Below are 19,761 nucleotides of genomic sequence, written 5' to 3'. Positions count from 1 at the left end.
TGGCAAAGTAAACGTCCTGAGTTTGGTCTCCAGAACCAGAGGGAGCAAAACTCCATTTTTAAAGTTTTGTTCACACAAAGGGGAAGTATTCTGCACAACTAAAACCCCTAGACAGGACCTAGGACAAGCAGCACCTGCGAGGGCTGCTCTAAGGCTCCACATGTAGATGAAAACACCCCAGACCACTGTGAACCAAGCATGGAGAGCATCCCCACGGCATGGGGCCCTCTGACCAGTCACCACATACCTTTGGCATGAAAGGTCCAACCCCTGCGCCAGTATTCCTGGAGCTGGACCCGATCCTGCTGCCCCAGGCTACACACTTCACTGTAGAACTGTCGCTCAATGTGCACATAGGCGGCTGGGATGGCGCCTGCCACGCCCTTAGCCCCAAAGAAGCCATTCACCTCCGGTGAGGCTAGAAGGATCTGATACTCAGCTCGAGTGCCTAGCACCAGGTCCATGTAGGCCTGTGTCAGGTTGAAGTAGCCAGTGGTGAGGAAGACCTTAGCTCCGCGCTCAGCCTCCGTCAGCAGCGTCTCAGTGACTATCTCATCAATCTGAATCTCAAAGGGCTTCATCTGGATCAGTGGGTAAATCCAGGTGTCGGGCGCTGGCCTCCGGTCCCCGGCAGCTGCAGCGTCTTCCTGGCTCAGCAGAGAATCACTGTGAAAGGTCTGTGCGTGCAGCATCTGCTGCCGGGCCCTGGCCGAGTGGATGACGTCCATGACCCGCTTGTTCGCTGCTCTGCAGTACGCAGCCCGGTCACCTGCAGGAGACACGAGGAGGAGTGGTGGTGCACTGCAATCCCAGTCCTCAGGAGGTGGAGGTGGAGGCAGGAGGGCCAGGTCAGACTCAGCCGGGGCTACATTAGCCCATCTAAAAAAACCATCAAGCCTCTGTTGGCTCACGGCATGCATCATCTGATCGGTAAGTGCAAGTGCCACAAGTTCTCACGGACAGAACACAGACGACACTCAGGGAGCAAAAGAGGCAGCAGACAGTAAGGCCTGCCCACAGGACCCGTGCGTGGAAGCATGGCAGGGTGTGACACAGTTAATTCCAGATGCAAAAACCTGAAATCAGGGAGAGGATGGTGGGGTGGCAAACAGCAGAGCAATCGATGGTGGCTGTCTGGTTGCACTCTGTGTACTTCAGTAAGAAAGTTTATTTGCTTGAGTAAAAGATAGTGCCAGGGACAGGTGTGGTGGCACCTGATTCTAATGCCAGGAACGGGGAAGGTCAAGGCCAACCTGAGCTGTAGGAGACCCTGTCCCAAAGGAGATTAAAAAAGAAAGAAAATGAAGATGAATTAAGGAAAAAGACATGATCATACACAGAGAACAAAGAAAAGGCATACAGCACAGGATGCACGAGGCAGGGAAGCAGCCACAACGGGCAGAAAGCCTGAGGGCGGGGCGGGCGCTGGGCAAAGCAGTGCTAAGCATAATGAAGGTGAGAGTCCAGACACAGGTCAACACAGAGATGCAGGAGACAGCAAGTCTTTGGCAAGAGTGGTCAGAAAGACAAGCAGCGCAAAGCAGGGGCCACGCTGGGTCATCCCCACCCCCACATAGTCTGCACTGAGGTCAGGGATGGACTCTTGGCTTCCTCTTAGGGTTGCGCTACAAACAGAAAAAAATCCAACTGTGCAAATGTCCCTGTCCCTGCCCTAAGCATGACATGTCTCAGCTGTCCCTAAATACAGCCATTCCCTACTAGGCATGCCTGGCCTGACACAGTACACCAGGACTTAAGCATTTCTTCAAGGCTCAGATAGCCTATATTTTAATCTTGGAGACCAAAAAACAATCTAAGGATACCCACAGGGAAAGAAATGTCCACAGAATGTGTAACTGAGACCCTTCACTGCCCAGTGGTGACAACAAAACATTCCCTGGGGCAGACCACGGCCTATCTGGGCAGTCATAGCTCCCTGGCACTCAGCAGAATCGCCATCAGGAAGACCACGGGATACGAGGAGTTTTCTATTAAGGGCCAGGCCCTACCCCTTCCCCAAGTTGTCCCTAAGCTGTGGACTGTTGCACACCCAGCAGCCATCCTGTGAAGCCAGAAGCCACAGCCACAGGAATCACAGGAATCCAAGTGCCAGAACTGCTGCACAAGGGCTGGCCTGCAACAGAGCTAAGATCTCCCATTTCACCATCCAGGCAGGAGGCCACTGACCTCAATGGGGCCGCTGTGACAGGAGATTTTGGGAAGAGGCCAAGTTGGGAAGGTGGTCACTAGGCAGGCTGCTTCCTGTAAGAACAGGGCAGTCTCCCAGCCCATCCACCCAACGTGCCGGACCCAAAACCAAACTCCCACCTTCCCAGGCTGGCTCGTAATTACAGAGCATGTAAGAGCCGGTAAGTCACATCTATCCGGCCTTAAGAGAGAAATGAACGCTTCAGTATGTTCCTACAACTGGGACAGGGACAGGGAGCAAAGGAGTGTCTGTCCCTCTGGCCCTCAGCGCACAGAAGGCAGCCGAGCCCTCACAGGGGTCCTACCTTTGTAAGGATGCACCATTCCATCCACAACCTCCACTGTGTCATCGCCCTGCAACTGCAAGGATACATCCCCCACGGCGTCCACCAGCTCTGTGAAGAAGTCGGCGATCTCAGCACAGTCCTGCAAGAACACGTAGCGGTCCTGGCGGTTGGTGAAGTACGAGTCACTCAGGTTTGCACTAGAAAGGAAAAAAAAAAAAAAAAAAATCAGATGAGGACTCGGCCAAGACTGGGCAAGGCCAAGCCTCGGGGTTAAGTAAGCGAGGAATGACAATTCCATGATGGGATGAAACCAGAGCAACCACTGAGCACACACAGGACATCAGCTGGGGTCACACTGAGTAACTGGAAGAACAGAGATGGCGCCCACAAAGGGAGCCAACCCAGGTGGAGAACAGGTCCAGCAGTCCACACAACTGTCCCAGTGAAGTCACAACCCACAGCCCTGGGCTGCTATCCAACTCAGTTTGTGACTCCTGAGCTCGGCCTGGCAGTTATGTGTCCTCTCTGATCTACTCTCTTTGCCTGCAGTGAGCATAGTCACAGAGTCACATGAAAAACAGTGAAATGGTACGGAGACTAGGCACACAGGCTCAGCACAGCAGTCAGTGCCAGCACTGAACAGCGCCTGGTCCTCCAGCCTTCCAGAGGAGGGGCTGCTGAAGAGGCAAAAATGCCATTTACAAACAGCCCAGCATCTTCTCTAGGACTTAGGGGACAGAGGAGCCTTGCTCCTTGAACTAGACTCCCTGCTAGGAACAGCACAAAGTGCTCACCCACTCAAGATGACGTTGTTGTCAAAGAGGTACACCTTGATATGCTGGAGGCCGATGGTCTCATTGAAGCGCTCAGGGATAAGGAGTCGGAGGAGTCCTCGGAGGTTTGGTGTGTGGAAGAGGGAAACGCGCACACGCTCTGGAAACCTCTGCAGGAGTGGGAGCAGCATAGTGCGAGAGTTCTTCCTACCTGAGTGTGACGGCAGAGGAAACACCTGTAAATCATTCCTACCAGGAAAGACAGGTGTCCTGACTGCCGCCAGACAGACCAACTCCCCAGGCGCCTCACTTTACCTGGGACATGGTCTAACCAGCCACATCAACGGTGCTGCTTCTGACGAGTCAATTACGCTTAAGGAAGGAGTGCTAGCTGCTCAACCACACTAGCTGCCCCACTCCTGGCAACTCTATCAAGTGCTTCCTGGGGGCCACTCCCACTCTGTGCCATCAGATGAGCCAGACTGACTTAGATCTAGCCCACAGCCTACAGCGGTCATTTAGACACTCTGGCCTGAGTCTCTGGGAGGGAGGCAAACTGCCTTCCAAGAAACAGGTAACCTTGGAACTTGGCTTCAGGCACTAGGGACCCCCCACACACAAAGCCTTAAAATAAAGCAAGGCCTAAGGAAGCTGGGCCAGGAGACAGACCCCGAGTAGCCTCGGACTCAGGAAAGCTCTTTTTCTGCCCACACTGTTCCAAGCTGGACTCCAGACAAGCGACTGCTGCAGAAGGAATGAGGACTGGGACAAGCAGGCAGCCCTGGGCAGCCCTGGTCCTAGGATGTCCTCAAACCAATGAGTAGAGAGATGAAGTGCGGAGCGCCTACCTCTTGAGCCTCTGGTGAAGTCCAGGAGAATGGAGACCTTGAGGTCGGAAGGAAACTTCGCTTGGAGTGACTTTTCTAGAGAACTTTCCAGACAATCCACCTGCAAGGAAAGAATCAAAAGGACATGTATGAAACCAAAGAGCTGTGTGTACACCTAGGAAATGAATCAGCTCACCACCCTCTCTGGAAACACCAGAACCACTCTACATGAGCTGTTAGCTACCACCAAACTCCTTCTCCAGCCTGGACACTAGCAGGGCAGAGGTATACTGTGCTTGACAACCTGGGTCTCAGGTCTCTAAATCCAACTCCCGAGTCTCCACAAACATTCTCCTCCAGATACACCAGTGTCCTCCCCTCTGGGGCACTAGGTGAGAATCTGCTGAAGGGTACAGCCTGACTGCTGGCCTCCCCTGTGGTTGGACACTGCATCCCTCTCCTGTGAGAGAGACGAGCTTCCCAAGCTAGCGGCAGACAGGATGGCTGGGACAGAGAGGGACACATGGAGCATGCTCAGGCTCCTCCCCTGGGCCACACACCATGCCTCCATCCTTGCCCAGTTCCTACACACCAGTCTCTACAGTACATCCATAAAGAACAATCACCACGCGCCATGCCTCCATCCTTGCCCAGTTCCTACACACCAGTCTCTACAGTACATCCATAAAGAACAATCACCACNCGCCATGCCTCCATCCTTGCCCAGTTCCTACACACCAGTCTCTACAGTACATCCATAAAGAACAATCACCACGCGCATACTCATCCATCCCTCCATGAAAAAAGCGCCCAAAGATAGGACAGATTAGCCATATTCACAAGACTCGACTCCACCCACACTGCCTGCCATGGTCCTCTACAGCCAGAGAGCATCCTGGATACAGCACGTGGCTTCCACTTCCCCAGCTATGGCAGGCCAGTCAGCTCGGGCAGAACAAGGCTGGCCAAGCCCTGGCATCCAATGCCAGCCTCAGCAAATCCAGCAGCAGTCAGCCAACCCTAACTGCATCTGGGCTCCTCTGCTTCGGGCACAGTCAAAAAACCTTTTTTCTAAAAAGGCCATGGGCTAAATATTTTCCGTTTTGTGAGCCAAAAATGGTCTCTATCAGGATGACTCAGCTGTGTGGCTGTCACAGGAGAAGATATGTGTGGCCACGCCCACCACAACTGTGCTGTCACAAGAGGGTGAGCGCGGCCACACCCACTACACTACAACAGTCTTGACAGGTAAACATCATGCACATCACATGGCTCATATCCTTTATTTTTCTTCCAATTTCTTGGAAATGCAGGTGCCATTCTTCAGAGACTGCACAAAAGCAGGCTGTGGACCTGCTCTGGCCTCTGGGTTATGGCCAGGTAGAGCAGCCCAGAGAGTCCTGTAAGGGTGGCAGAGGTACTGGTTAGCACCTAATTGGGCCTCCTACACTGTCTACACACACACACACACACACACACACACACACACACACTACTGACACACCTACATCTGGAGGCCAGAAAGGCATTTGGAGTCAGCTGTGACATGGTGAGGCTGGCTCCAGCTACTGCTGGGACCATCTGCCCTAAGCCTTACCAGTTCCTGTTCCAAAGGTCCTGTCCCCAAGTAGAGGGATGCCATCACAACTCGCCTCTTGGCTATTTTTATCTGCCCCTGGAAAGAGGAGAAACAAGTCTTACATCAGAGTCATTGTTTTTGTCCCTCCACTGGGAGGCAAATCACACTGCAAACTGAATGGCTCTACACGCTCACAGCAGCCCAGCACACACAGCGACTTCTCAAAGGCAGATCCACAACCCTAACTCAAAACACTCATTCTGCAAGGCAAGGTACAATATAACTGGACAACAAAATGCAATGTAAGCACGAATAGGTGAAGCAGAGTGAGGGTGTGTGTGTGTGATGTTTGTATGTATGCACATGCATGTTTGTATAAGTGCTGGCCACATAAACGTGTGTAGACATGCATATGGAAGTACAGAACTACCTCAGGTTGTTCCACTGTATGTCTTGTTTACTTTTGAGAGGGTGTCACCAGCCTGGAACTCATCAAACAGGCTGGCTGGCCAGCACACCCTAGGAGTCCGCCAGCCCCTGCACCCAGCACTGGATTGAAGAGTGCACATGACCCGGCCCAGCCTTTTCCAAGCAGAGCTGGGATGAGACTCAGACTCCTGCTTGTGAGGCAAGCACTTTACCTACAGCTGAGCATCCTTTCCAGCCCCAGGATGAAAGAGGTCTCTGGACCCCGAGGAGAAGTCACCCTACAACTTCCCGCTAAGAGAGCATACACACAGCCTCACCTACACAGACGCATGTATGCTCATCCAGGTCCAAAGGAGCAGGAAGACTCCACCCAGAGGTACTGACCTCTGAGACACAGGACTGCCAGGAAGGGGAGTGTGTATGCTGCACCTGTACCTGACCAGCAGTACGTAATCAAGCATGGGTGTGACACACACACACACACACACACACACACACACCCCAAGTTGTCTAAGAGCTAGTATCCCTAGGCTCTGTTCCCACCCAGGAGAATAAAGGTCCCCATATCTCTAAAGCCCTAGGCAGCCCACACCCCAGAGATGGCAGCAAGCATACAGAGAACAGCCATGCACACATATCACACCAGCTCTGGGGAGATAAGACAAGATCAGTTCATAGTGAGTTAGGGGCCAGACAGGGCAAAATAAGACTCAGTCTCCAAAAAACCCACAAAGTTAACTCCAAAGGACACAGGAGACCATAGTTAGAAGGAGGGATCCAAGCTGCACAGCTCATGCCTGCAACTTAAGAAGGGGTATCAGCCCAGCTAGATTCCACACAGGAAGTTGGGCATCTGGACTAGACATATGCAAGAGCACAGCCCTAGGAAATGCCTAGGCACAGGAGAAGAGACAACACCACAGCCCACTGCCTCCTTTCTTTCATTGTCTATTAAAATGCAATCTACAGACGTGATGGTGAAGGAAAAAACAACAGGCAGAGCCATCCCTTGGGCCCCAGCCGCCAAAGTGTACACAGCTGCTCACTGCAGGACCCCAGTCAACCCCTGCATAAGGAAGGCATGGGGCCAGCCAGAGGTCACTGGGGCAAGTACCCATCACAGGAAGACACACAGTGCCTCAGGTGGAGAACCTGCCCTCTTATCTTCTCAGCCCAGAGCTGGGCCCCTGCTGCTTCCCCAATATGGGCAGGTGCAGAGCGTGGCCTGGCCTGGCCTGGCCTCCTGACCAGGAGAGCACCATGTGACAGCAGAGTACGCCAGTCCCCCACTACCCGGAATAACCTGTTTCTCCAAGTCACACTGCAGGACTGTCCTCACAATAAGGAAGAGGACAGAGAAGCAGGGTGTGAGTAGAGCAAAGGCCCACACACAGGCCCACACACGGCACGAACAGAGCTTAGCCTACCTGAGGGCACACACAGAAAGAACGAACCAGGCAGAAGTGGATCAACACAGGCAGAGGATGAGAGGACAGAGACAGTAGGCTTCTCTACTTTCTACAGGGGAACCTCCACCTGTGTCCGCTACTGTTTCCTAGTACCCTGCTGGCCACCCTACTAAACCATTGCTATTATAAATTCAAAGTTCACGTGGTTAAGACTAATTAGTGCTGCCGGGCGTGGTGGCCCACTTGGGAGGCAGAGGCAGGCAGATTTCTGAGTTCGAGGCCAGCCTGGTCTACAAAGTGAGTTCCAGGACAGCCAGAGCTACACAGAGAAACCCTGTCTCGACCAAAAAAAAAAGATTAATTAGTGCTGAATTACTTCATTCTGATTCAGGTACTATGAACCTGAGTACTATGGAAAGCAAGCCCTAGATGCCAAGGGACACCACTCAAGAAAAGGGAAGCACACACATACCACAGACAGACGCCAAGACTCAGGCCACAGAGTACAAGTGTCCTGATATGAAGTCACCAAGTGGCCATGCACACACCTCAGATCCCATGTCAGATCGTCCCATGAAGCTGCCACCTGGGGAGGGGTCCTCACGCATGGCCCCACACCTTTACAGAAAAGGACCAGGCAAAGCAGAGTTGCACTAGAAGCGTCTAGGACAGGGTGTCAGGACCCAGCGAGCCCTGGAAGCCCATCCAGTCTGTCCTGGTCTCTCAAGCCACTTACCTTCATGAGCTCGAAGAACTCTGCAGGGGAGGACAGTACCCTGACATGAGAGCTGGACACTCCAAATTCTGGAACCAGGTTTCTGATCCACTGGAACCTGTGTACACCCTCGGGACATAGGCAGCAAGGTGGGGAGGTGACCTGAGGAACGGTTGGGGACAGCAAGGGAGCCAGTAACAGCCATGGTGACCTGGTTAAGGAAACATGCAAATGAGTTACCCTTTTTCAAATATCTCTGGGGACTGACCACCTCTGCTGGGAGGGTGTTTTGGCCATTTCAGATATTTTTTTTCCATTATAATTTAAGCCCTCCTTCTTCCTAGCACCTTGAAGTGGTCAGTGCTGCACAACCAAAGTGCAACACCGATACACAAGCCTAACCAAAGTCACTCCCAATAACTCCCAACAAGAAGGCTCACAAAAGTTCCTGCCTGGTTCAATCTGTCCTTTGACACAAATCCACCTCAAAACAAAAAACAAACCACTGCTTACTGATGACTGACTGACTGGTCAGACAGGCCCAGAGACCCTCAAATAACACAAATACCACACGCCATTCTCTGTTCTTAGTTGTCCCCACCTACATAACAAGGCCCTGCCACTGAAGACACAACACCTTTGCTGTAGGGCATAGAGAAACCCACCTGGAACAAACCTCAACTTCTTCCCTCCCCCGTGGCAATGCTAAAAGGTGGTAGGTTATCTCATGGAGAGAAAACCCATCAATGATTTTACCTAGCAGTGACCCCTGCAGGCTACTATAATGGCCTGTCAGGCAAAATGTGTCCACAGTGCAACTGTGGCATGAAGGTTTTGGGGGTAACCTTCTGTTCAGATGCGAGGCCTGTTCCGGAGGGAGGGAGGGAGGGAGGGAGGGAGGGAGGGAAGGAAGGAGGGAGGGAAGGAGGGAAGGAAGGAGGGAAGGAGGGAAGGAAGGAGGGAGGGAAGGAGGGAAGGAAGGAGGGAGGGAAGGAGGGAAGGAAGGAGGGAAGGAGGGAAGGAAGGAATTCAAAGGCTTGGGAAGTCATAGGCCCTAAGGGAACCTATTACCAGGTTTTTTGTTGTTGTTTTGTTTGCTACATCGACGTGTTGTTAAACTGTCTTCTAAATATGGACGGTTACATCCATGGTTTGCTCTCCACCTTGGCCAGAGAAACCAAACCGTTCTGTGGTGGCCAACATTAATGCAGAGACTTATAGCTCACTGCCGAGTGCTCGGCCCTAACCTGGACATCTGTATCCAGCCCAGCAAGGCTGGTAGAGCATCCAGGAAGAGCACAGAAAGGATTTAAGAGCTGGTGGGTGAGAAGGAGCGCTGAAAATGCTGACTTCCGGGCATGGCAGGCTGCTGTACTCATGAACTCACAGCAGCTATGGTTACCAGCGCAGGATCAAGCCAACAAGATCACGCAACATTCCAGCATGCAGCACCAGCACCGGGGACTCAGTGGGTTACAAAGGAGGAAAGGGGAGGAGAGGAGCTAGAGCTGAGGCCTCTGCTGCTGTAGCAGAGAGCAGAGCCTGGTACCCAGCACATGGGGCAGCTCACAAACCACAACTCCACTTCCAGTGGATCCCACACCCTCTTCTGTCCACTGCAGGCTCGTGCACAGGTAGCTCCAGTGGGAACCTCACATACAGACTGGGGCTGGGGGGAGGAAGGGATAAAAAGAAGGGAAGGATATGAAGATTCTTCCGGGGAATCGACAGGATCGAGACACCGTGAATAAAGGGAAGAAACTGCCAAAGGACAAAGGAAAGATACACTTGTTTAAAATCCTTCCAACATTTCTGGTTAACAAGGTTAGCATAAAAGAAACTCATGACTCACAGACAGAGCTTCTGTTAGAGGACGTAGAAAAATTAAAGTATCTTGTGTTGATTTCTCTTTACAAGTCAAATTAGGGGAGAAAGAACACAGGACACATTGTGGAAGAGACCTTTCTTACGTGCTAGCCTTTTCAAGAGGGGACCCTTAGCTATCAGACACACATCCTCCCAGGGTCCCACCAACAGCAGCCTGCCTGGGACAAAACAGCAGCCCAGGAAACCTTAAGTCTGCCCTGCTGAGCCATGTCCTTGTTGCTCTCACACCCAAAACCCTACACAAAGCACTCTAAATCCCAGGCTGCAAAGGAGAAGCCCTCAGTGTGTGTGTGCGCGCGAGCGTGCGCGAGCGCGCGAGGAGGGTTCTGGGCAGCATGTCCTCAGCACCCTGGGGCTCAGCTCCATGAGGATTCCAGGAAGACGATCTCATTGCTAGTTCCATGCTCCAGCAATGAATCTCCCCAGGGCTCCAGTGCTGCAGGGATGCCAGATGGCCCTCAGCTGCACTTCCCAGAAAGCCCAGCAGCCTGTCATGGCCGACTCACTGCCAAGAAAACTTCCGTCAATGGTGGAAGGCACTGGGAAGGCAGCAACAGGCCTTGGCCACCTATGCTGAGGTGTAAACAATTTTCCCCTCAGCAGGTGCTGGCTTGCACATTAAAATCCTTAGTGTGACCAAGAGATTGCTGCCTCAATGTCCCACACTGACCAGGCTTAGAGGGAAGAAGGAAAACCAGGAGACAACAGGAAAACCTCACAGCTGACCTGTGAGGCCCCTAGCAGGTACAGTCCAAGACGCGGGCAGCAGTGCACCTCCACCTCACAGAGCATATGGAAGAGGACTAGGGGTCGGCCTGCCTCACTCGGTGCCACATTCCCAATCCCCACACAGCCACTGTGTGGGCAAAGTGATGCCCACCAGCTCACAGAGGAAGATGAAGAAACACCCATTCACACCAGGCAATCCAGAACAGGGCCACTCAGGCCATCATATGGCCACCTGCCACTCACCATGGAAATACTCAAGAGCTGGCAGCACTTGCCTCCCCAATGTGTAAAGGCCTCACCACCTCACATGTCGGGGACTACAGAGATCAAAGAGGAAATGATAAAAGTGATTAGATAAATGTCAAAATACAAGGTCAAAGGAGAAGGCAGGTGGTGCCTGGAGCTACTGGAAGGTTTTTGGCAGCCAAGCTTGAAGAATCTTAAAAACCAGAAAAATTCAAACTGTACTCAGAAGAGAAAGGGCTCTGGACAAGTGAAACCTGAGCAACTGAAACTTCTAGAAACCAGTCCAGTGACTTGTGTGCACCCATACTCACATCCCACAAACCAGTCCAGGGGCTGGTGTGCACCCACACTCACATCCCACAAGTGAGACCTGAGCAACTGAAACTTCTAGAAACCAGTCCAGTGACTTGTGTGCACCCATACTCACATCCCACAAGGTATCAGGGCAGGCCTACACAGCCACCATGGCAGGCAGTGGCTGCAGGGGTGACAACTTTGAGCAGATCTCTCCCCTACCAGGGAGCTCTCCCTGGGAATCTTCCACAGGGCCTCAGTCCAAAAGTTCTTCAGGCTTCTCTGTACTGGCTTCCTGTTTAAACTGTGTACTGACAGGTTTATTTTTACGAGCAAGAAGGAGCTGTGAGCCGATCAGAGTTTGCCAATTCACTGTGGAGGCAGCCCAGACTTCGTGTGGCTTTCACACATTCAAAGGGGAGCACATCAGCAAAGACAGTGCATATACAGCACCCCACAATGACAGCACGGGCAGGAGACAGACCCATGGGGACTGGAAGAGCTCAAGTCCTAGAGCAAGACCAAGCAAGCCTGGTCTGCTAAAGGCCAGGATCATGGAGACCGACTCCTGGCTTCTCATTAATGCAACTCCTGCAAACTGGCTCTCCCAGAAAAAACCTTGTCCCACACCAGCCTAGCCTACTGGACAGGAATCCAGGTTCCAGGAGTCACCCACCGGCACAAGTGATTCCCCTGAGCCAGGAGTTTTACTAAGAAACCACATGCCCTAGGTAAAGGCTCTTGCTGCCAAGCAGACAACCTGAGTTCAATGCCCTGGAACTCACATGACAGAAGGAGAAAACTGACTATAGCAAGTTGGTGGCACTCATACATAGAACAGATACACACACACACAAAATGTAAGAAAAGGATTTTTTTTTCCTGAAAGAAAAAAATACCACATGTCCCATTGAAAACTAAGCCTGAGAGCTTCGAGGCAGAGGCCGTCGTGCTCACTTAGGGAACCAAGCCAAGTTCATGCAATTTCCACATCTACAGCTAGTTCCCCTAAGTCATCTCTTTCTAGATAGCATCTAGCACCCAGTTCTGATTACAGGAGAAGGAAGTGGTGTGAACAGACAAGCAGGTCTGAAGGACCTGCCAAAGGCCCCTCCTTTCCCTCGGAATGTCCAGGGAGTACAGAGAACAGGGCCTGCAGGCCAGTGGTCCCCTCACCTGACACCCAAGGCATGGAAGCACACATTCCGAGGCCTAGAAGGATGTGGGGCCAACAGCACAAAGGCATTCTCAGCCTGCAGCCTGCGGACCAGGACAGCATCCTCTCACAAGTGTGCAGGCCACACCCACAGGATACCTGACTCTGGGTCAAGGTTCAGCCAACAGAATTAAGTCTTCCTGGAGATGTTGCAGACAATTCCCTGAACTCAGGAATGACTGGAAAGCCTATAGGCAGGGTCCTATGGAGGGAGCACAAGTGTGAAAGGTGGGAGTGGGTCAGGCAGAGAAATAGGCTTCTTCCCATCATCCCAACGATCTACAGGTTCAACCATCCCAGCACACAGCTTGTACATGCTTCTCTGGGCCCCTTGATGGATGGCGAAGTCAGCCTGGTGTACATGAGTCCCAGGCAAGACAGTTTCCCCCTCAACACCCCTCCCCAGCATCAACTAGGTTCAGAATAGCCAAACTGCCACCCCACAGAAAGCACCTTGGGTGGCAAGGCAGGACCATTCATCTCACCAAGCATTTTGAGGCTCCATGCACCTGTGGAAAGACACTGGCTTGCCTTGCCTGTGGGTGAGCCATGGTAAGACCCAACCTAGCTCCCCTATTCTCAGCGGAGAGACAACCCCAGAAGCACAGTGTTGTCTGCAGTTCACCTCTGGAGCCACAGTCCCAGTGCTGCCACCACCCTCGGGGGACAGTAGGACTAAAACTCCTTCCCAGGGTAGGCAACAACACACCAAGGCTCACTCTGGATGAGTACATGAATTTAGTGGCTTCCTGACAGAGCACAGGGGATGGATGGGTCAGCATATGTGCTCCCCACAAGGACACACCAGAAGCAGGGAAAATGGTGTACCCACAGCCACAAAGAAAGCCCCCTCTCTGCAGTCTTCACCAGCCTATATACCCTACCCCTGCTCTAGGACCATGTGCTGTAAGCAGCAGTCTTACATACAGCAGGTGTTAAAGAAAGAATACTTGTTCAGGTGTGGGTCTTGTGACCCTCCCAGACCCTCTATGATGGACGGGTGTGAAGAGACAAGCCCAGCTTAGATCTCTTTTCAAGTACACACAGCTGAACGACCAAGATGACAGTTGTTTGGCTCTGGGGATACAAACTGTAGGTCAACCTGCTAGGCTTTGGACAGTGCTGTGAAGCTGAAAGGCTGCCTGTGCCGACCTACCAGAGAACCCTCAATGGCCAGGAATGCTGTGTCCTGCACATGGGCCTCAGGGTTCATTCCCTCTGGGAAACACACAGAGTTCCCGGCACAGACTGATAGGATCCCAGTCAAATCTGTCCAAAACACCCCCTGCCCTCCCTTCCAAGTCTTTAAAAGAAACCCTGGTATTTGGTCATCCCATTTTCAGAAACTACTTTTTCAGAAGAGTCCACCCTCCACTCCCCCACATTTACATATTTACACGTAAAGGTAACTGATGAGAAGATCAACAGTCATAGCTTCCTGAGAAGTCTGTACTTCCTGCAGCCCTGGCAGCAGAGGCCCTTCCTGACTTCTGCCGTCTGAGCCCAGGAAGGGAAGTGATGCTCTCGGTTACTCAACACTGTGGCCACTGGACTCCCCAGCAAGCACCGCTCCAGCTATACACTGACCACAAGCTAAAGGGAAGTCAGTGACACTGGGGACTGAAGAGCTCCCGGCTACTGAGGCACAGCAGGAACTAAACATGACATGGACCATACCTGACACCCCCCCCCCCCCCGGCTCCCGCCAGGCTGTCTCCTTTACACATTTATCAGTATTTACAGAGAGGATTAGATATGGAAGGAGCTGGGCGGTTTAATCCCAGGCAGATCTCCATCTGCTTAGCAGCATGTGCCCAGATGGGCCCCACTCACACCAGCTAAGTCACACTCAGGGAAACTCAACAGCAACTTACCAAGCTACAACTAAAAGCCAATCAGCTGAGAATTCTGAAACTATTCCTTGGTTCCAGATTCTCTCTCCCACCTGCTCTCACTGCCCTAAATAATAAATCAGGAGGAGACTGAGGACTGACTGAGGACGAGCTCAGTAGCAAAGTGCTTGCTCAGCATATGTAAGCATCCTGTGTTCAAACCCAGGACAACCAGAAAACGCTGACAAACTCAGGGAACCAGAGTACAGTGAGTGGTATAAGAAGCACTTGAAGACAAGTGGATCAGCTGTTTGAAGCTAGCCTGGGCTACATAAGACCATGTGTCAAAAACTAAAATAAGCCAAAGGACAGAGCTCTAATGAGTTGGGAAGGCCGAGCCCCCACATTAGAAATGGTCAAAGGAGAGTAACCCTGCAGTGGGAAAATTCCTCAGTAGAAGTTTCTCAGGATGTACACTAACCCTCCAAAGTCACACCGTTCAAAAGCCCCACTCAAAGACCCTTCCCTCTATGGTTACTTGTTTCCCTCTCACAAGCCAGGAATTGGACCAGTCAGTGTCTCTGTCTCGCTGCCCTTCCCCCATAAAATAAGATTTTGTTATACATAGTTAAAATAAATATTGCTTTAAAGGAAAGTCTACAGGCCACAAGAGGATACTTTCTTGTATGGCAAACTAATTCAAGATGAGGACAGAACCCCCTCTTTATACACTTCCCACTAAGTCTCACCTGCTCCAGTAAGGAGCCCATTTTGTGCATCTCTAGGCGCAGGCCTCCGAGCACTGGGCACCTCCACCTGGCTGCAGCTCACGAGCCACAAATGACCTCATCATCATTCCCCAAACCTGTGGCTTTTACTCCAGTTCAGTCACCCGCCCTACCTCAGCAGCATCCCCAGTGCAGGACTGACTCTTCCACTCCCACTGCCACTGCCCCTGACATCACAGGAACACCTCCACCACCAAATCTCAGGCCTGTACCATTCACAAACGAAATCACACAAGGACCTAGCGTTTGCCTCCAAGGTCTCTGGCCCAGGACACTGACTTGCTCCTAGCTCCTCTCCTACTTAGCAACACTCCATCAGCTGCTAGAAGTGGTTCAAGCACTGCCCCCCCTCCTGCTCACATCACCCCCCTTAAATGCCCACTCCCCCTTCTTCACTTTGCTTCATTCCAAACAGCTCTGGGCTCTGCCACTGGGGCCTTCCATAATCTCAGAAGCCTCTCCTGGGTGTCACTATGACCTTCCACCCTACTTTCCTGGAACTGTCTACTCACAGGCTGAAACACTTTAAAGGCAGGGCTGTGCCTTTATCTTGCCTAGAAGAGCAATGACCCATCCACACGAGGAATAAATGAACTGTCTAGTTCTCTCAATGACAGTGAGTCAGACACTTGCTTCAGAGAAAGCAACAGTATTTCAAGATCACTAATAAGAAACGATTTTCTCATTTAAGTCTCTATGGGCACTTCCTAGCCTGAGAGGAAACCACGCGGTGAAGAACCGTTCCTCCTGCTGGCCACAAGGATTCACCAAGCCCCCGATGACTGAGTCAGACTGGCAAGCCAGAATCTAAAATAAGTTAAGCTCATGACTACACAGAGCTATTATCAATGAATCAGTGATCAGAGAATTACAAGAAACCACACCATTCGGGGAATGAGGAATTGGGAGGTGCAGTGGAACAATGGAGAAGAATCGAAAGCCAGCAGCTGACAGTCAGTGGCCACAACTGACATGAATAATGCCAAACACCAAGGCCCCGGAGAACCAGAAAAAGCTGCCAGCCAAACAAGGCAGAGGTGGGGACAAGACCCACAGGGTCACCCATTGGTGGAAACACCAACCCCAGCCCCTACCCTGAGAACTGTAAAACAAAGAGCTGAGCACACAGCAAAGAACTCGAGTCCTGGACTGACTGTCACAAGTCTGTCACTCAACCCCCAGCCCCACTCAACTGTAGACTTAATCCTTCGGTTTAGAAATACGGAGCCATGAGTACTGCAAAGATTTTGAGGAAGCTGAGCTGCGTGTGGTAGCACATGCTGGCAGTTTCAGAGCTCAGGGGATGGCAGAAAGATCAGGAGTTCAAGGCCAACCCAAGAGAATGAGATCCTGTCTCAAAGAAACATGAGTCACGTAAGAAGTCTACAGAGACTACCCTCACTGCCACACCACACCTGCCATCCCCCATCCAGGAGCTAAGGCCACCCTTAACAACATGGCGGGCCTGAGTCAGGCTGTGCTACATTCAACCCTGCCTCAGAAAAATTTTAAAAAAGAAAGAAAAATTAAAGATACAACTTGGTCTACGTAAAAGTTCTAGGACAGCCAGGGACACAGACTGAGATCCTGTCTCAAAGGAACATTAATGGGCTGGAGAGGGCTCGGTGGTTACAAGGGCTCGGAGGTCCACTACTCCTGCAGACGACTTTAAGTCTGACTCCTACAAGTGCATTTAACTTTAGCTCCAGGGACTCCAATGTCCTCGTCTGACCCCCAAGGGTTCCTGTATCATACACACCTACACATAGAGGCACACATAATTGCAAATAAAAATAAAATCTTGGGCTGAGTGTGGTGGCCACACCTTTAATCCCAGCACTCCATGGCATAAACCAGTAGGTCTCTATGAGTTTGAGACCAGCCTGGTCTACATAAAGAGTCAAGCCAGCCAGCTATAAAGTGAGAACCTGTCTCAATCAAACTAACAAAATCTTTTTTTTTTTTTTAATTTTTTTAAAGGGAACAATGAAATACTTCAACAAGTAAAATTGCCTGCAACCAAGCCCAAAGACTTGTGCTTAATTCTTAGGATGCACATAGGGGCACACAACAAAGCTTTTCATTTAAAAAAAAAAAAGATAGAGCAGGAGTTGAAAAGCAAGGTGCACTCCTGTCATCCCTGTGCTCAGGAGACTAAAGAAGAAGGAGGACCCAGAGCACCAGGCTAACCTGGGCTACAAAGCACACAGACTAGGGCAGAGGGTAGGGGGCGGGGAGGGTAGCCCAGTTGGTAAAGTTATCTAACTGCCTAGTATACACAAGGCCCTGGAAATGTCCCCTATCTAGCCCATGAAATTGGGCACAGTGGCACATGCCGTTAAGACTAGCACTTGGGTTGTAGACAAATAGGCCATAAATTCATAACCATCAGCTACAAAGGATATTCGAAAGTAACCTGAGGTGAGGCCCTGTCAGGCCTAGGGGCACAGCTCCGTGTAGAGTGCTTGCCTATCCAGAATTTGAAACCCAGCGGTATAAGGAATATAGTTCATGTAGGTTGCCTGAGCCCCCTTCAGAGATCAGCACCAAAGCTGAAGTTTACAAACCAAGAGAAAATCAACAAAGCTTCCTAAACTGCTCCTCTCTCAGGCGGAACTTTTGAAACCTAACATTTTTCAGTGGTCTGATGCCCTGATGTAATAAGCGTCACCTGATTCTACCGTCCAATAGAACGGCTGGGGAAAAAGAGCCGTTCTGATCAGCAGGCAATCTGAGATGAGACTGCCTTGATTCTGTCATTCAGTAGGTCCTCTAAGTCTAATTTGTGCTTGGGTTGGCAAGCTCCCTCTGTTACTCTGTAAATCAACGACCCACATCTACAACCAACACAGGTGACTGCACCTCAAGCCATCTAGAGATCTTACCCACAGATCTTACTCACAGAACCAGAATGGGCCATTACAGCTCACACCTGGGATTCCAGCATTGGAGATGAGGCAGGAGAATCAGGAGTATTAGGCTAACCTGAGTTACTCAATTTAAGGCCAGTATGAGATACATGAAACTGTGTCTCTAAAAGTACTGGGGGTCCAGCGAGTTTGCTACCAAGCCTGATGATCCGACTTCAATCACTTCAACTCAGGTGGTAAAAGAGAACCGACTTCCCCTACCACCACCTGAGCACACAGTCATTATTTTAATTGTTTTATTTACTTATTTTAAAGAGAGAGAGGAGGAGCCGAGATGTGGCTCAGTGGTAAAGCACCTGCCTAGTGTGCATGGGGTTCTGGGTTTGAGCCTCAGCATTTCAAGAAAAAGAAAACGAAGTCTCTAAACATATCCACCCGAGAAAATATCACACACAAACACACAATCTCAATATCTATCTCGCGCGCTCCTGAAAATTAGCAATAGCATCAGGCCTCTAGGTTGAGCCTGTTCTTGGCAAATGTTTCCTTTAAAGGACCACTGCCCGAACAAACTACTTCAAAGCTTCCTTCACCGCTTACACAACCCACTTCAGTACTTTTCCAGAAACAAGCCTTTCGAACGCGCGCAGAAAGAGTCTCGAGTGTTTCCTCTTCACGGGCCTGAGTACCGACTGAGTCAGGATTGAGAAATGTCTCCGGCAGGATGTGAGGAAGCCAGCCTGCACCGGGTCCCCGCAGGGCTGATTCACTCCGGCCAACTCACCGCGCTCACCCCGACAGCCACACTCACGCCCCGGGCCCGGAGCACAGCGGCCTCGGCCCCAGGGCCCGGCCGCAGCCCCGAGCTCGCCCCGGGTGGCTCCTGCACGGTGCACGCCCACGGGGCTCCCGGCTGAGCCGCCAGCACGCGGGGAGACGGCGAGGCCCCCCCGCCCGGCCCTCCCGAGCGCTCTCACCTCCGGCGCCGGCGCTCCCGGCTCCTGCCCAGACGGTCGGAAAGGCGGCCCAGGAGCGCGGCCAGCCCGGGCCGGCCAGGCAGCAGGCCCAGCAGCCGCCTCCAGAACACCGGGCCCGCTGCCGGCGCCGCCATGGAGACCCGCCGCTTCCGCTTCCGGCACGCTAGAACTTTATTGACAGCGCGAGCGCGAACAGGGAGGCAGCGCGCAGGCGCGGTAGCGACAGTGATGGCTGCATAGGCTGTACTGCCTGGTCTTTGCCTCTCTGTATCCTTTCTGGGGCACCGCGTCGCGCCAGACAGGGAGCTCGAGACCGGGAGGCATGGACTACAGTCCTAAGCTCACCTGATGTTCCAGGAAGGAGAATGCTGGTGACAGCTCAGCACCCTGAATCCTGTCAGATTAGCAGCTGCTGCCCTGCACTTTACGCTCGTCTGCCTTGCTGTAAGAGGAGGGATGCTCAGCGCCCAGACACCTGTCAGACTTCCAGCTGCTACCCTGCGCTCACATAAGGATCCAGGAGGATTAATGACAGCTCAGCGCCCCGAGTCCTGTCAGACTGATAGCTGCTGCCCTGCGACCTATGCTCATCTGCCTTGTTCCAAGAAGGATGCTCAGCTGCTACCCTGCGCTCACATATGAGGGTCCAGGAGGGAGAATTGCTAGTAACTGCTCAGCGCCTCAATCCTGTCCGT

General features: G+C 51.9%; 1 protein-coding gene across 3 annotated transcripts in view; it reads right to left on the bottom strand.

Annotated features, from left to right (window-relative positions):
• The window catches only part of Pgs1 (phosphatidylglycerophosphate synthase 1), a 37,341-nt gene extending 18,024 nt beyond the window's left edge, over positions 1-19,317 (bottom strand). Inside the window, exons 1-7 of one of the 3 annotated variants that reach the window (XR_003837997.1) lie at positions 19,067-19,217; positions 8,249-8,438; positions 5,693-5,770; positions 4,117-4,216; positions 3,290-3,479; positions 2,514-2,692; positions 248-769 (exon numbers count right to left, since the gene is read on the bottom strand). Coding sequence is in view for 2 of the 3 variants with exons in the window: in XM_021175679.1 (XP_021031338.1) it covers positions 248-769; positions 2,514-2,692; positions 3,290-3,479; positions 4,117-4,216; positions 5,693-5,770; positions 8,249-8,438; positions 19,067-19,200 (1,393 nt within the window). In the remaining variant the exon portion in view is untranslated. Of the gene's footprint in view, positions 1-247; positions 770-2,513; positions 2,693-3,289; positions 3,480-4,116; positions 4,217-5,692; positions 5,771-8,248; positions 8,439-19,066 lie in introns of all 3 variants that reach the window. The other 2 variants (XM_021175679.1, XM_021175680.2) reach the window with 2 other exon arrangements.
• Between the last annotated feature and the right edge of the window lie 444 nt (positions 19,318-19,761).

Source organism: Mus caroli, chromosome 11 (genome assembly GCF_900094665.2).
Source record: "Mus caroli chromosome 11, CAROLI_EIJ_v1.1, whole genome shotgun sequence".
In the NCBI taxonomy this organism is placed as follows: domain Eukaryota; kingdom Metazoa; phylum Chordata; class Mammalia; order Rodentia; family Muridae; genus Mus; species Mus caroli.
The sequence above is the reverse complement of the archived record's forward strand: the minus strand, read 5'-3'. Positions and strand labels throughout refer to the sequence as shown.